The sequence below is a fragment of the Camelina sativa genome, chromosome 1 (genome assembly GCF_000633955.1).
Source record: "Camelina sativa cultivar DH55 chromosome 1, Cs, whole genome shotgun sequence".
In the NCBI taxonomy this organism is placed as follows: Eukaryota; Viridiplantae; Streptophyta; class Magnoliopsida; order Brassicales; family Brassicaceae; genus Camelina; species Camelina sativa.
Genome location: NC_025685.1, coordinates 336226 through 353062, shown reverse-complemented (window position 1 = coordinate 353062; position 16837 = coordinate 336226). Strand labels below are relative to the sequence as shown.

Below are 16837 nucleotides of genomic sequence, written 5' to 3'. Positions count from 1 at the left end.
CAAGGAAAGGATGAGAATGCTGCTGGCATCATAAAGTATTCGTCAGAGAGTGAAGAAAATAGCTCGGATATGTCTCAGAAGACGCGAGATATTCAGCTTGTGAGTTATTTGGAATGGGAGAAAGGGGCGTCATATATCGACTTTGTGAGGAGGCAATACAAAGCCTCTCAGTCAATTAGAAGTGCTAACCAAAAGTCTAGAACCCACAGATCAGATTTCCTGGCACTTAAATATTCACTTAGGTGGAAGCGACGCTCTAGCAGGACATCTAAAGGTGGTTTGCAGTCATTTGAGCTCGGATCTTGGGTCACAGAGCTTATTCTTAGTGCATGTTCTCAATCTATCAGGTCCGAGATGTGCACACTGATTAGTTTACTCTCTGCCCAAAGCTCACCTAGGCGCTACAGGCTGATCAATTTGCTGATAGGCTTGCTTCCCGCTACGCTTGCAGCGGGTGAAAGCAGCGCAGAATACTTTGAACTGCTCTTCAAAATGATAGAGACACAAGATGCACTTTTATTCTTAACTGTTCGGGGCTGTCTGACAACAATCTGCAAATTGATCTCGCAAGAGGTGGGAAACATTGAATCTCTAGAAAGGAGTCTTCAGATAGACATTTCACAGGGATTTACCCTCCACAAGCTCTTAGAACTCCTTGGAAAGTTCTTAGAGGTTCCAAATATTCGTTCCAGGTAATTTTCTCATCATTAAATCTATTGATCTTACATTGACTTCTTCAGACGTGTCTAATGTTTTGAGTGTGGCAGATTCATGAGAGACAATTTGCTGTCTCATGTTCTGGAGGCCCTCATTGTAATCCGTGGCTTGATAGTGCAAAAGACGAAGCTTATAAATGATTGCAACAGACTCCTAAAAGATCTTCTTGACGGACTTCTGCTTGAAAGCATTGAAAACAAAAGACAATTCATCCGTGCCTGTGTTTCTGGACTGCAAACCCATGCAGAAGAGAAAAAAGGACGTACCTGTTTGGTAAGAAGAATTGTCATTTGGACCACTCTATCATCTTTAAAATAGTATTTTTGGAGATATTAATCACGTTACACAGTCTCTGGACATTTTCTATACTTCTCTTTAGACATCACTTGAAGTCGATGACATTTTATTTTGTTATAATTAACATATATCCTTGACTAGTGTTTTGACCATTTCAATTGTATTTGCAGTTTATTCTTGAGCAGCTTTGTAATTTGATCTGCCCGTCAAAACCCGAGGCTGTATATATGCTGATCTTGAACAAATCACACACGCAAGAGGAGTTTATTCGGGGATCAATGACGAAAAATCCATATTCGAGTGCTGAGATTGGCCCACTGATGCGGGATGTTAAAAACAAGATCTGTCAGCAGTTGGACCTCTTAGGTCTACTGGAAGATGACTATGGCATGGAGTTGCTTGTAGCAGGAAACATCATTTCACTAGACCTGAGCATAGCTCAAGTTTATGAGCTGGTTTGGAAGAAATCAAATCAGTCTACTACTTCACTGACCAACTCCGCACTTTTAGCTTCAAATTCAGCTCCTAGCAGGGATTTCCCTCCGATGACGGTGACATACAGACTTCAGGTTTGTGACCTTTTTCTGGTGAATAGCTAGGCCAAAGATGGTTTTGCTCACCTTTACTTACTGTTTAGGCCCCTTATAAAACAACTAGTTATTTCGTGTTTCTGTTTTTACTAAAAGCTGTGACAAATATTGGCAGGGGCTAGATGGTGAAGCTACGGAGCCTATGATCAAGGAATTGGAAGAAGATAGAGAAGAATCACAAGATCCAGAGATTGAGTTTGCAATAGCAGGTGCAGTTCGGGAATATGGTGGTCTGGAAATTTTACTTGATATGATCAAGGTAAGCTTCGTAAAACTACGAAACGAAATTGGGATCCTCCCACTCTCTGTCACTGCTCTGTATACTTACACTGGTCTGTCCTTAGTGTTTTAGTGCACTTTTAGATGCACCGTGAAGAGGAATAGTTATATTACCAAAGTGGCCTTTTAAGATAAATTTAATGTATTTGAACGAAGCTGGTTAAGGTCGCAGATTAAATTTATATTGATCATTCTGCACTTTGCAGAGTTTACGAGATGACTTCAAATCTAACCAAGAAGAGATGGTTGCAGTTCTTGATCTCTTAAACCATTGCTGCAAGATTAGAGAGAACAGGCGAGCTCTACTCAGGCTAGGGGCTTTAAGCGTACTTCTTGAAACAGCTAGGAGGGCATTTTCTGTAGATGCTATGGAGCCAGCTGAAGGTATTCTTTTAATTGTTGAGAGTTTGACACTTGAAGCAAATGAAAGTGACAGCATCAGCGCCACGGAAAGTGCTTTGACTGTCAGTAACGAGGAAACTGGAACTTGGGAACAGGCCAAGAAAATAGTGCTTATGTTCTTAGAAAGGCTAAGCCATCCTTCAGGGCTTAAGAAATCAAACAAACAACAAAGGAACACGGAGATGGTTGCTAGAATCTTGCCTTACTTAACATATGGCGAGCCTGCAGCTATGGAAGCACTCATAGAGCATTTTAGCCCTTACCTGCAAAACTGGTCTGAATTTGATCAGCTTCAGCAACGTCATGAGGAGAACCCCAAGGACGACAGCATTGCTCAGCAAGCGGCGAAGCAGAGGTTTACTGTGGAGAATTTTGTAAGAGTGTCAGAATCTCTCAAGACAAGTTCATGTGGAGAGAGGTTAAAAGACATAGTTTTGGAGAATGGTATCATAGCTGTTGCTGTCAAACACATCAAAGAAATTTTCGCTGTCACAGGACAGGCTGGGTTCAAATCTAGCAAGGAATGGCTTTCGGCTCTTAAACTTCCCTCAGTACCTCTTATTTTGTCAATGCTAAGAGGATTATCGATGGGGCATTTGCCTACACAAACATGCATAGACCAGGGAGGTATCCTAATTTTACTTCATGCCTTAGAAGGAGTCTCTGGAGAAAACGAGATTGGTGCAAGGGCTGAAAATTTGCTAGACACACTCGCTGATAAAGAAGGAAATGGATTTCTAGAAGTGAAAGTCCGTGCATTGCGAGATGCCACCAAAGATGAAATGAGACGCCGTGCACTAAGAAAGAGAGAGGAGCTCCTACAGGTAATTTTAATAATGAATCTCTCGCAAGGAAATTAAAAGTGTAATTTGGTCTTGTGACAATGTTTACCAACTTTTTCTTTTGTATCAGGGACTTGGAATGCGTCAAGAGCTATCTTCTGATGGTGGTGAAAGGATTGTGGTTTCTCAACCAATTCTTGAAGGTTTTGATGATGTAGAGGAAGAAGAGGATGGATTAGCTTGCATGGTGTGCAGAGAAGGCTACAAGCTCAGACCTACTGATTTATTAGGAGTCTACTCTTACGGCAAACGGGTGAATCTCGGTGTTGGCAATTCTGGAAGTGCACGTGGTGAATGCGTATACACTACCGTGAGCTACTTCAATATCATTCATTTCCAATGCCATCAAGAGGCGAAAAGAGCAGATGCTGCTCTTAAAACCCCGAAGAAAGAATGGGAAGGAGCTATGTTACGTAACAATGAATCTCTTTGCAACTCTCTCTTCCCTGTCAAAGGTCCCTCAGTGCCCTTAGCTCAGTATCTTCGTTATGTTGACCAGTACTGGGATAATCTCAGTGCTCTTGGTAGAGCCGACGGGAGCAGACTCCGTCTACTGACATACGACATTGTCCTGGTAAGTTAAAATTTTGTTCTGAAACGTTCACGATTACTAGGTGTAGGCGTTTGGTTATATGGTATTAAAAATTAGTTTTGTTTCATAGTCAATCCAAACTGCATTCCAAACAGCTCATCAATCGCGTTGGTTAATTTCGTTTCGTATTTGCTCTGTGATTTGCTAACAATTTGTGTTTCCTCTGTAGATGCTGGCTCGGTTTGCAACAGGAGCTTCTTTTAGCGCGGATTGCCGAGGTGGAGGAAGAGATAGCAATTCCCGTTTCTTGCCTTTCATGTTCCAAATGGCCCGTCATCTTCTCGACCAAGGAGGCCCCATGCAACGCACCAACATGGCTAAATCGGTCTCATCCTATATTTCATCGTCTTCACTATCTACCGCAACAACGCCGCCATCTGACTCCCGACCCTTAACTCCTGGATCTCAGCTATCCTCAAGTGGAACCGAGGAAACGGTTCAGTTCATGATGGTAAACTCGCTTCTATCAGAATCATATGAATCATGGCTCCAACACCGTCGTATTTTTCTCCAGCGTGGGATTTACCATACTTTCATGCAACACGCTCACGGTCGGATAGCTTCTCTCGCTGCGGAATCAACCAGTTCTGGAGGCAAAACTCAAGACGCAGAAACCTTAACCGGCGATGAACTGCTTTCTATTGTCAAACCAATGCTGGTCTACACCGGTATGATAGAACAGCTCCAACAGTTCTTCAAAGCAAACAAAGCAAAGAAACAGGTCCACGTCGAACCAAACAAGAAAGAAGGTACATTAAGTGGAGTAGAGCTTGAGCCATGGGAGATTGTAATGAAAGAGAAGCTATTGAATGTGAAAGAAATGGTAGGTTTCTCCAAGGAATTGATATCGTGGCTCGACGAAATAAACTCCGCAACTGATCTGCAAGAAGCTTTTGATATTGTCGGAGTTCTGGCTGATGTTTTGTCCGGAGGAGTTACACAATGCGATCAGTTTGTCAGATCAGCGATTGATGTTGGGAATGGAAAAGGCTAAGAGAAAGTTTTGGTTTCGGGAAGGACGAAGAGCTCTTTGTGTTTTATTTGATCCTTTCTCTTGTCATTGATATTGTGATTGATTGTCATTGTAGAAAAATTGTCATTGTTGTAAACACTTGTTTTGTTGTGTTATCAATGCAAAAACACACATATTGCTCTTTGTGTAACATGGCAGCCATCTAATTACAACTCACTCGAGCGTGTCTGGTTTGAAAGTATTCCAAATTTGAACCGCATTTGGCTTCGTTACAGGTGTAGCATTTTTATGCAAAATGTACAAGACCCGGTTAATTTGCCTTTTCTTAGTTCAAATTCGGTTTTGGTGTTTCAAGATAAAAAAAAATTATAAGAAACCCAATTTGAACTTTTTGGGTCAAGAATTGGATTTCGCTAATTTATCTCTATTTAATTATGTATTTATTTTTAGAACCAACTTTTGCGTCTGCCCGCTAAAGTAGGAGTTGCTTTATCCGACGCGCACTTGAAGCGTTGATCTCGTCGAGTTTAAAGGGCTGGACTATATAGTCCAAAGGAAACAATGTTTTTGGTCTAGTTTTAACCCTTGCGGCAATATAGTTTATATAGACGCCTTACGTCTTATTTTAGCAAAGACTTAATTTGATGAAGATTTGTTTTTATTTTTCCTTGTTTTCTAAACTCAGAAACTTTATTGTCCCATTCAATCAAAAATTTGTCATTTTTAGCACAAAATCTCAAAATAATTTTAGCTTCTTTCAAGCACCCAAAAATTGACTACAACAAAAATTAGCAAAATGCTGATTTTATATTTTTTTTCGTATCTTTTTTTTTTTTTTTTTTCACGCAATGTATGTAAAAATATATGGACAGCAATAATTGCCTAAACTTGAGAATGGCACGTCATGCTTCAAGCATTGAGCCACCGACACTACTTTCTTTATGCTCGTGGAGATATTAATTGTTAAATGTCCTTTTCTACATTTTATTTTTTTTACCTTTTCATTATTTAATTAGTTTAACATCCTGAACAATAAATAATTTGTTTGTTTACTTTTTCCATTACTTCAAATGGTCAAACCCAAATAAAGATAAAACGGCATCATAATTTAATGACTTTCTAATTCTTGACATGGTAATTGGTAATCATAATTAATGAATCTACACTTAAACAAACGCATTTCAGTTACGTCAAAGGTCAAAACAAAACAAAAGCATTTCAGTAACTTCTAACTAACTACGTATGGAGTAATTAATTCGGTGTCTTCGTAGTTACGGGTTTTTTTCGTGCCATTGTGAAATCTCATGCTCATAAATTTACTCAAAGTGTGTATAAACATTAAAACCAAGGTATTTTTATAAATTAGTTTAGGTTTAGTTGTACCTCAAAATTCACGACTATGTATATTAGTTGTATATAACAATACAATGTACATATAAATCTCGCATATATAAGTGGACAAATGTATAATGGATACGTGTCTTCTAAAACAAACTATCATTGAATTAAAATCTTGATTTGCAATCCAAGTTGGGTGGTACATTTAATTGGATTGCCTCTCGCGTTACGTCCAAAACGAAACCCACCTTAATGCACCCAGCACCCCCACACATTTACGTTCACACAAACCCCAACTGTTTATTTCTTTATTTATTAACATGCATATGTACTTTTATTTATTATAATTTTGTGTGTTTTCGTACCATGTACCATTTACAATTGATGTTGTGAATCTTTTTAATATATATATAGTTTTGAAATAATAAGCATTTCATGCCTCACAATACTATATGAGACTTATAAAACATCAACTTCGTTGTCGAAGGTCTTGCATGTTAAGAGCCCTTTTCTAGACTTCTAACCATAAACTAATCAATCATAAATTCTTTATGACTCACGAAAAAACAAAAAAAAACAAAAATAGAATCGTTTTCAGTCGACTACATAAATTTAAAATTTAATTTGTTACTATCTAATGCATATTTAGAAGTTAATGTGTTAATCTATTTTTATGTTCTGTTGGTTTCTAAACTAATTTCCTAGTGGCTATACATTAGCAATCTACATATATATAAAAGTTATACGCTATGTAACTATCGATATGTATGTTACTGACAGTAAGTGTGTTACTTATTAATTAATAACCACACACATTTGAAGTTTCTATGAATTGTAACTTGATCAGAAGAGATAGTAAAATACAAACAAAGTAAGCAACTTGCCAGGTCACGGGGCTTTGTCCTCTACCTCTCTTCTGGTGATTTTTTTCAATTCTCATATAAACTATGTTTTGAAATTAGTTTCTGTCTGTGTTTTCTGTCCGCACTAGGAAATCTGCGAAAACATATACATTATTATTAAGTATATATCACGTGAAGTAAAACTATTCGGGTTTGATGTTAAGTTGTATATTTATTTGTGATCTTCTTGATAAATAAGTTTTAAATGAAAACTGATAGACCGATAGTGATATACTGATATGCATGCTACAAAGTATATTATATGTAGTTTAGTGTTCTGTGAGATTTATACGATCAGGACTGGTCCTAGGTATTTAGAGGCCTAAAGCAATTTAAAACATGAAAATTTAATATTTTAAATAATTTTTAGTTAATATAATAAATTTAACTAAAATATTTCTTGTATTGTTTAGATATTTATTTAAAATATTATTTGATATACTTTTCAAAATTTTTTTTTAACCTTTTTAGTTATTTCATAAAACAAATAACACTAAAATCATAGAATTGAGAAAAATGCTAGTTACATGCTTAAAAGAGAAGATGGAACTATAATTTGTAATAAAAAATTAGCAAAAATAATTAAGTATTTAGAAAAAGAAAAAAAAACATGACAAGAAAAAAAAATAAGAATTTAAGAGAAGAAAAAAAAAACTTTGACAAAAACAAATATCGAGTATTTTATAAAGGAAAATAGAAAACAGATACATTTTAACGAGGAGGAAAAGAAGTAAAAAAAAAAAGAAAAAATAAAATATGTGGAGTCGGGGAGAGCAATATGTAATGAATTGCAATATATGGTTATAACATTAAATCACATGTTATTATGTTGATTTTCTTTTTTGTGGCCTAAAACGACTGCTTTGATGGCTTTATGGGTGGGCCGGCACTGTATACGATGCTTCAAATGAAGCTAAGGTACCAAATTCAGTTTATGTTTGCTCTTTTTACTCATTATATAGAAAACATGTTAATACTTTCAGTTATTTTATTTAAGAATACAGTAAGAAAACTATACATACATACCATGGATCAACATATTTTGTGTATAATCTTCTGAAAAACAAAAATCTAAATGTGGACAACTGTCAACGAGAGAGATCCACAAGACTAGAAAATGCCTCTTTGTATTCGTTATATTATGTATGCGTTTGCTAAATTGTTGTCATTACATTATCAATAACTAATGTCTATGTTTACTAATTTTGTGGTCATCACTCATCAGTAATCACTGACCAATAGAAAATTTATAGATCTATTTAGATCAATAAATATTCTTTTGTTTTTTCGCTTTTGTTTTTTTTTTTTGCGTTTAATTTAAGTTTGGCACTGAACTATATACTTCATCGGTTTTAGTCCATGTTGATGTGGTTTTAGCTATAACTGAAAGTATATATGTTTACTTAAACTTCCTAATAAATGCTAAAATACACCCAACAAAAAAAAAAGATTTAGCAATTAAAAATTTAAAATATACACTAATTAATTAAACGATATGGTCAAAAACAAAATTGAAAAGTTGACTGTTTCCAACCATATGTAACTTGTGAGAAGATAAAAGTTGAAATCAAGTCGTGTGAGAGTTGAACTTACTATAGACTAAGATTAATTAAGAATATAAAACAATATTTTTAGTAGAATGTTAATATTGTGATTATTATCCTCACCCGTCACCAATAATTTAAGACTTGGTTCGTGCATGAAAATTAAACTTTTAAAGAAAATTATCAAATCAGAATGTATCAAAAAAAATTTAATGAATCGAATCCGTGTTTGAATTTTTATAGATTTTGTATCCTTTAAGAGAGATTTTATTTATTTCTTATCAGAGTACAACACATTACGATGGAGCTATATAAGGGATGGTTCCAACTGTCTCACACAAAAAAGGTTAACAAGACAAAACGGTCATAAAAAAAAAAAAAAAAAAAAAAAAAAAAAAAAAAGACTACCGACAAAAAAAAAAAAAGACAGTTCATTTGTTTTTTTTCTTTTTTTATTGATGAGAAGAAGAAAGTAGTAATCTTTTTGCACATTCTTGTCCTGATCTTCTTCTTTGTAAATTCCCAATCTTTCTGAGGAGCTTCGATCTCATCCAGTTTCCAGATTCTTTGGTGATCTCTCTCCGACCAACGGATCTGGACGAAGAAGAATCTCTCGTTAACAAGCATTCTCAAAAAGCTTCCTCCTTTTTTTTTTTTTTTTTATAATTTTGCTTACTTAGTAGTAGTTTGAAGAATCGTCATTGCATTGTAGTTAGGAGAGTTAGTTAGCTTCCAAAGATCTCTAGTATTTGATTTATGGGTTGAGATTTTAATGGGTTGAGAGAGTTTTGTCGGATGTGGTGGAAGGTTCATAAAAACCTCAGATTAGTCTCTCTCTCTTTTTTTTTTTTTAATTGATTAAAAAGGCGAAATTTGTGGTTGACTTGAGCAAGAATCTGTGATTCTTTCGAGGAAGTGTAATAAATGTTCTCAGAATTCCCTGGTTTTGCGTGTAAAGATTACATTTTTCTGAGTGTTAAAATTAAGAAGAATTCATTAGTGCCGCTGAGAGAGTAAACTTATCCGACTGTGTATTAGGATTCTTTTGTAAGCTTCTGAGGAAGACTCTCAAGTTGCTCCCTGTGGAGAAACAGAGAGTGAGAGAGAGTTGTAGGGTTTTGGAAGAATGTGTAAAGCGGAGAAGTCTCTATACCACAGGAAACTCTGGGAGATGAAGGTTAAGTTTCTAGGAGATAGTAGTAAGATAGAGAAGTTCAAGAACTCTTTGGTTTCCAGGTCTCGTATGAGCCTATGGATGATTCGTGCTATGACTATACTGTTGCTTTGGAGTTGTTTTGTTCATTTGGTTGCTTTGGGAGAGATGTGGGGACCTAGATTGTTGAAAGGCTGGCCTTCTTGTTTCAATCACCATGATATCCCAATGGCTACTGCTGAGATGACTTCTCTTCCCATCAAAATCGCCCTTCCTCCTAAAAGTATGTTTCTTTCTTGTTATGTAGCTTACAACAATCTGGGAATGTCACTGTTTTGTCTGTTTGTTGTACTTTATCATTATTGAATCTTTGTTTCCAGTAAAAGCGATTGCAATTTTTATGCTTTTTTTTTGTGTGCTCTTTGTTCATCTCAGGGATATATCAGAACAATGGCTATCTTATGGTTTCTTGCAATGGGGGACTTAACCAAATGCGAGCAGCGGTATGATCAGAACTAATCCTCTTGCTTTCTTAAAGCACATCTCTTTGCATATCTGAAAACTGTGTTTCTATTGACTTTTGGACTCTGTTTTATTTCCTCAGATATGTGATATGGTCACTATTGCAAGATACATGAATGTCACACTTATTGTGCCTGAGCTTGACAAGACCTCGTTTTGGAATGATCCAAGGTTTTATACCATCCGTCTTTCTAATTTCTTCTCTCACCGTACAGATAACCTATCTTAAAGTTGCTGATTGAATTTTCATGTGGGCAGTGAGTTCAAAGACATATTCGACGTGGATCACTTCATAAGTTCTTTAAGAGATGAGGTTCGTATACTCAAAGAGCTTCCTCCTAGGCTTAAAAGAAGGGTTAGGCTTGGGATGTATCACACCATGCCTCCTATTAGCTGGTCCAACATGTCCTACTACCAAGACCAGGTTATTTTCTCGGTTACACTTACACCAAGAATTCAACATTTAGTCTTTTACGAGATTAGTCTTCAGTTTACTTTGTTGGTCTCTCAAAAGCTGCTTTGTACCTAATCCATGGAAACAGATTCTTCCACTATTGAAGAAGCACAAGGTTGTACATCTGCACAAGACCGATACACGACTTGCTAATAACGAACTGCCTGTTGAGATTCAGAAGCTGCGATGCCGAGCAAATTTCAACGGGCTTAGGTTCACTCCAAAGATTGAGGAATTGGGTAGAAGAGTAGTCAAGATTCTGAGGGAGAAAGGTCCCTTTCTTGTTCTGCATCTCAGATATGAAATGGATATGTTGGCATTTTCTGGTTGTTCACATGGTTGCAACCGCTATGAAGAAGAAGAACTAACAAGAATGAGGTTAAGAAACTATCATCTTATATTAATTTAGTTCGGACTTTTGTTTTTGTGATATTGATGATGTTATCATTCTTTCCGTTGTTTTAGGTATGCTTATCCATGGTGGAAAGAAAAAGTAATAGACTCCGAGTTGAAGAGGAAAGAAGGTCTTTGCCCATTGACTCCAGAAGAAACTGCTCTTACTCTATCAGCTTTGGGTATTGACCGTAATGTTCAGATTTACATTGCTGCCGGAGAAATATATGGTGGTAAAAGGCGGTTAAAGGCTTTGACTGACGTTTTTCCAAATGTGGTTAGTATCTTAAAACTCCCCAATTCTTTAATCTTTCACTCAATACTATATAGTCAGTAAGACAGTAACTGATAATATTTTGACCAAACCAGGTCAAGAAAGAAACTCTACTCGATTCCTCTGATTTGAGTTTTTGTCAGAACCATTCTTCTCAAATGGCTGCTCTTGATTACCTTATCTCTCTCGAAAGTGATATATTCGTTCCTACATATTATGGGAACATGGCGAAAGTTGTGGAAGGTCATCGCAGGTAAATCATTTGCTGTAACTTTTTCTAATCTAAAGAAGAGGTAATGTGTGTCTGCTAATGCATTATAAATCACATACAGGTTCTTGGGTTTCAAGAAGACGATTGAGCTAAACCGTAAGTTCTTGGTTAAGCTAATAGATGAATACTATGAAGGGTTGTTGAGCTGGGAAGTGTTTTCATCCACGGTTAAGGCCTTTCACGCTACACGAATGGGAGGGCCAAAGAGACGGCTAGTGATCCCAAATAGACCGAAAGAAGAAGACTACTTCTATGCCAATCCATATGAATGTCTTCAGCTATTACATGAGAATAATGGCAATTCACTAGAAGAAATCATATGATCAGATCCACCATTGTTTGTCTTTGTGGATGGAGGAGATCTTTGGGTTAATTTAGCTTGAGCAAGGTGACGCAGGACATGGATGGATGAATGATAGAGTTATATATACCAGTCTTGAAGGTGAGGTTCCTTAAACAGATGAGAAGTTATTTAGGGTTCTTTGGTGTACAGAGATTTCCATGCATGAATGCAGAAGAAAAGTTGAAGCTTTCATTGTTAAGTTGGCAAATATGACCTTTGGCACACCATATATCCATCATCCATGGCCTTGCAGTTTTGGTAGCTCTAAAATAAAATTAAAAGCAGTGTAAAATTATGTTACACATTATTATTATTATTACTTGACAAAATAAATAAGTATTCTTTTCTTTTTTTTCATTAAACATGAACATTATAAATAAGTATTCTATTTTGATTTTCTTCCAATCATTGAATCTTTGAATAAATTTAGGTCTAACGGTTATGATAAAATTAGATTGCCATAAGTAATAAAGGAGTTTATTTCTTTATTATTATTTATTACACAAAAGGTCCTAGATTTCGAATTTCCTTATCCTTGGTCCCAAAGCTTTTGTCGTCTTATCTCATCAATCGCTATCTCCTCAGAAATCAATATAGCCGTTGAATCACTAGTGTGTTGTGAACTTTGTGATTTTGTAAACTATAAAAGTAAATAATATTGTACTATTGTAGTCAAGTCGTGGCAAAACATAGATGAACAACCTGCTTTTGTTATTATTAATTATGAAAAATAAGATCTTGACACACCTCATCGATCGAAATGGAAGCACGCATTAAGCATAAACTAATGTCACCATTTGTAATATATAAGCCTCCATAAGAATATATATATTGGTTGCAGCAAACAAAAAAAACAAAAACATAGAAGCAAAACCTAAATTTTTGTATCCATACATTTATGTAGACCTATAGCATCTTCTTCTCACATGCATATGCTAAACTGTTATCCAAATTAAAGACCAAAACGAAAAGTTTCGTAAACTACCCGGCCGATACGATATGTCACATCAATTATGAATTGGAGTCCTTTTCCTCCCTTTCATACGTGAAGGATAGTCACTTCTCATTAGATTATCGATTCCCTTTGCTGAATCTGTCGAGACTAAGCCTTTTCTTGATCTTTTCTTTGTTTCAGAGTCGATTGATTTCAAACCTTTTATCTGCGGTAAAACAGATATTAAAAATAGGATTATATTTTCTTCTTTTTTTGTGTGCTAATGATATAAAATCTTCTTCACGACTATATAATTTGTGTTAGAAAAAACCTCTAGATTATACATCAGTTGTAGTATGAGTGTATGACGCATATAATTTTTGGATAAATTAACGACCAAAGTTCGATAAAATAAACAAATAAATGTTTAGTGTACCTTTCGTCCCATCAAGAGATGTTCACTTCCGCTCGCTATAAGACCATAATCCTCATATTTGGATCCACCTACATCTATATTTACACTTATAAGTTTTTCATATACAACATCAGCTTCACATAATCACATGTTTACACCATTAATCGACAAGACAAACACACACACACACACACACACAAGTCATAACTACAAGTTTTACACCATGGTTATCATCTAAATTAGGAAGAGTATATATAATCATTAATATCATCTAACTCAAAATATCAACTAAGAAAAAATAAAAATAAAAACTAAAGAGTTTTATCAATGGATCGGACGAACCTTGAAGCGCATGACGAAGGTTCAACTTCACCATCGTCGTGAGGAAGAGAAGCCCTAGAAAGAGTGTGATTAACTTAGCATTTGTGTTCTTCATCTCTTTTGTCTTTGTCAATATTAAGGAAGTGGTTAGGATTTAATTGATGTGATTAGTGAAGCTCATATCTATAGTAGAAGTTGGTTCTGAAGTCCGATAAAGTGAAAGCTAGGGTTTTCCGACAGTTCCATAGGCAAGACAAAAAGGTACGTCTCATCGCCTCATCGGTAATTGTAAACGGTTGCGAGAAATAAAATAAAAACAAAATCTTTCCAGCAACAACAACATTTGGAAGATTGGTCAAACAAATTAGGTATACTACTAAAAATTAACGACTAAATTAAACAATCAATATTCCAATCTTTTTCCTTCATCTTTTACAAAATATAAGTTATATAATCAAACTATGGTCTTACTCATTGTATATATATAAGACGAAAATTTATTCAAATGGTATACCAAATATCTGTTATGGAAAGTATAAGAAGGAAATATGTAAAAATATTTAAAGAATATCGTATATTTAGATGAGAAATTTGAGAAATAAAGAACCTAAAATAGTAAATCTAGAGAAAGTCGGTACCGACATGGAGTATAAATTAAAAGACAAAGATATGTTTCTTGGAGAAATCAAGGAGGCATGGGGAAGTTTTCATGAGTTTAAGTGCCCTAAAGTAAACATTCGAGCTTAACTTAATAATAAAATCTTTGGTTACTGCTTAGGGTTTCTAAATAAAGTCCCTCCTTTTGTAGTTCCAAACATCTTTTTCAACCATAGGTTTGCTAAAAATGCTTAGTTTTGTACAATATTTAATAATTAATTTTGTACGAAAAAAGTATATAGTATATATATATATGTTACGTTGAATTTGATATATTCTTTTTGAGACACGAGGGCGGGTCCTCCGATTCAATCCTTGTGGCCTTGTTAGTGTACGATGCCACTTTAGAATAAGAAAGTATGTTGTTAAATTAGAATCACATATTCACATTCGTTGGATCATTTCCTATGTAATATTTCCAGTGTGAGTAGTTGTACAATTAATCAACCCTTAGAGAAACATTTGAAGTCTTCTTCACATGAAATGATCGGTCATTGAATACATGCAATACAAAAACATCATAATATATAGAAATTTTTCTTCGTTTATTTTACAAATTTAATTAGTAATTTAATTAGTTATCAATGACAACTACGTAGCCGTCAATTGTGGATTGTGGATTGGGGGCTTTCTGCTTTTTGTTCCTTGGTAGTCCCTAGCCATTAGATCGACAAATACATCCCTTTCTGATAAATGATACGATTTTTGATCTGAATACTCATGAACCCCGTCCTTCTTTTTTGGAATATTGATTAGCGTCAGCGATTCAGTTTGTGGTTTCACATGTTTTAACTGCATGGTGAAAACAAAATTATGGTATATATACACACTCTCAGATATGAAAATACTTGTATGGATATATAAAAAACATTAAGATCAAAATATGTGATTCCTGAAGTATTAATAGTACTCTTAATTAATTAATGAATTGATAACCATATGTTTTAATTCGACGATCGGGTTTAGTTGTTAATTGTGTTGTGTAAATTGTATATACCTTTCGTCCCGTCGAGATATCCTTTGTTCTGATGGCCACATGAACATACTGATGATCGTCACCTCTTGATCCACCTAAATGTATATATAGATCCATCATATATATTATATAAAATAAAAGAGTATATATATAAAGAAGAAAGATAACGATGGGCTAGTAGAGGTCGAACCTTGAAAGGCCAAAAGAAGAATCATGAAGAAGATAAACAGAAAAGCTGAAGTTATTAAATTGGCATAACTCGACTTATTCATCTCTGTAAGTTAATCGTCAATCGTGGAGAGGAACACCCAAAAAAAGATATTTCTTTACGATTTTGAAATTCTTATGTGAATGAATATTCGTATGCATGTTTTGGTGGATGCATGTGTGTATATATATAGAAATATAAAATTAAAGTCAAAAGTTATAAATTTGGTTGGGTTATAAATTAAGTTGTTGACGCCCTTCGAATGAACAAATTTCGATAAATTTACGTGTGTAAGACCAAACAAAGAATGATATTTGCATTTTACAAAAATTAAAGTTATCATATGCAACCAGACATGCATCTACTAATTAATGACTAGCGCTAATGTTTGTTACTGATGATCGCTACGTAGATGCTATGGTGAAACGGTGCACCCCACCCCACGTGACTAGCGCAAATATTACACTCACCGGTCGGTGAAACAAAAGAAAGTCCAAAGCAATTATTATTTTCCATGAGCTGCGTCTATCTGTCCATTTTCTAGATGGATTAATAATCACCAAATTATCAGCTACTTGTCAATGATAAACAGTTCTAAATTATTTCCGTTAACAAAAATTCCATCAATTAACCGCGACTACAGTATATAAATAAAAACAAGTGTCCGCCAAAAAACAAAGGAAAGTCAATGCTAGATATATATGTTTTGCAACTCCAACCACCACGGCACCACCAGCTATACATTATAACATATGGCTCCAAACCCATCAAGGATCAAAGACGTCTCTATGAGATCCACAAAAGTGAATTGGTGAACACACAAGTGTTAGAGCACAAGAAGGCAAGAAGTTCCTTTAAGTGTGTATACACTACAAGAAAACAGTTGATTTGCGACGGAAATCTGCGATGGCGATAGTTCCTCGCAAATTTGCGACGAAGTTGCAAATAGTTTGCTAGGAAGACTTTCTCTCGCAAAATTTGCGAGGGAGTTACTATGGTTTTGCTACTCCGCTAATGTTCCTCGCAAAACACTCGCAACTCCTTCGCATTATTGCGACGAATTAGCGATGACGAAATCCGTAGCAAATTTGCGAGGGAGTTGTTAGGGACGATGATGTCGGCAGCCACGTGTTTCCCGAGTGTAACTGTTATGTCGGCATAACAGTAAAAGCCTCGCAAATCTCTTGCAAGATAACAAAATTTTATACTTCCCTCGCAAATCCCTTTTCATACGTACACACACAGTTGCCGCAAAGCTACAGCAAATTATGGAATTTATGTACAAGATGGTGATAGCGATATCTATGGCGTTTTGCAACAAATATTAGAAGTTGATTATCCAGGTCTTCTGAATCTGAGATGCGTACTTTTCAAGTGTAACTAGTACGATCCGCCCGCCCGAGGCGTGCGAGTAAATAATTGGGGAGTTGTCGATGTGAA

The 16837-nt window shown here is 35.5% G+C and overlaps 4 protein-coding genes across 4 annotated transcripts in view; 2 read left to right on the top strand and 2 right to left on the bottom strand.

Moving 5' to 3' along the window:
* Positions 1–4882, top strand: part of LOC104746011 (auxin transport protein BIG-like) — a 12209-nt gene extending 7327 nt beyond the window's left edge. Inside the window, exons 5-11 of the mRNA XM_019245226.1 lie at positions 5–692; positions 768–990; positions 1185–1583; positions 1720–1863; positions 2090–3109; positions 3198–3701; positions 3889–4882. Coding sequence (XP_019100771.1) covers positions 5–692; positions 768–990; positions 1185–1583; positions 1720–1863; positions 2090–3109; positions 3198–3701; positions 3889–4713 — 3803 coding nt within the window. The 3' untranslated portion in view covers positions 4714–4882. The remainder of the gene's footprint in view (positions 1–4; positions 693–767; positions 991–1184; positions 1584–1719; positions 1864–2089; positions 3110–3197; positions 3702–3888) is intronic.
* On the top strand, positions 9603–12199 carry LOC104745102 (uncharacterized protein At1g04910). The gene is made up of 8 exons (XM_010466646.2): positions 9603–9912; positions 10065–10132; positions 10234–10322; positions 10410–10575; positions 10694–10983; positions 11071–11275; positions 11368–11525; positions 11605–12199. Exons 1-8 carry the CDS (start codon positions 9603–9605, stop codon positions 11864–11866), a joined length of 1548 nt encoding a protein of 515 aa, XP_010464948.1. The 3' UTR covers positions 11867–12199.
* Positions 12635–13785, bottom strand: LOC104744203. The gene is made up of 3 exons (XM_010465540.2): positions 13578–13785; positions 13257–13330; positions 12635–13046 (listed from the first exon to the last, which is right to left on the bottom strand). Exons 1-3 carry the CDS (start codon positions 13669–13671, stop codon positions 12894–12896), a joined length of 321 nt encoding a protein of 106 aa, XP_010463842.1. The 5' UTR covers positions 13672–13785; the 3' UTR covers positions 12635–12893.
* LOC104703006 (root meristem growth factor 7-like) lies at positions 14805–15528 on the bottom strand. Its single transcript, XM_010418938.1, has 3 exons — positions 15380–15528; positions 15211–15284; positions 14805–15005 (listed from the first exon to the last, which is right to left on the bottom strand). Exons 1-3 carry the CDS (start codon positions 15459–15461, stop codon positions 14805–14807), a joined length of 357 nt encoding a protein of 118 aa, XP_010417240.1. The 5' UTR covers positions 15462–15528.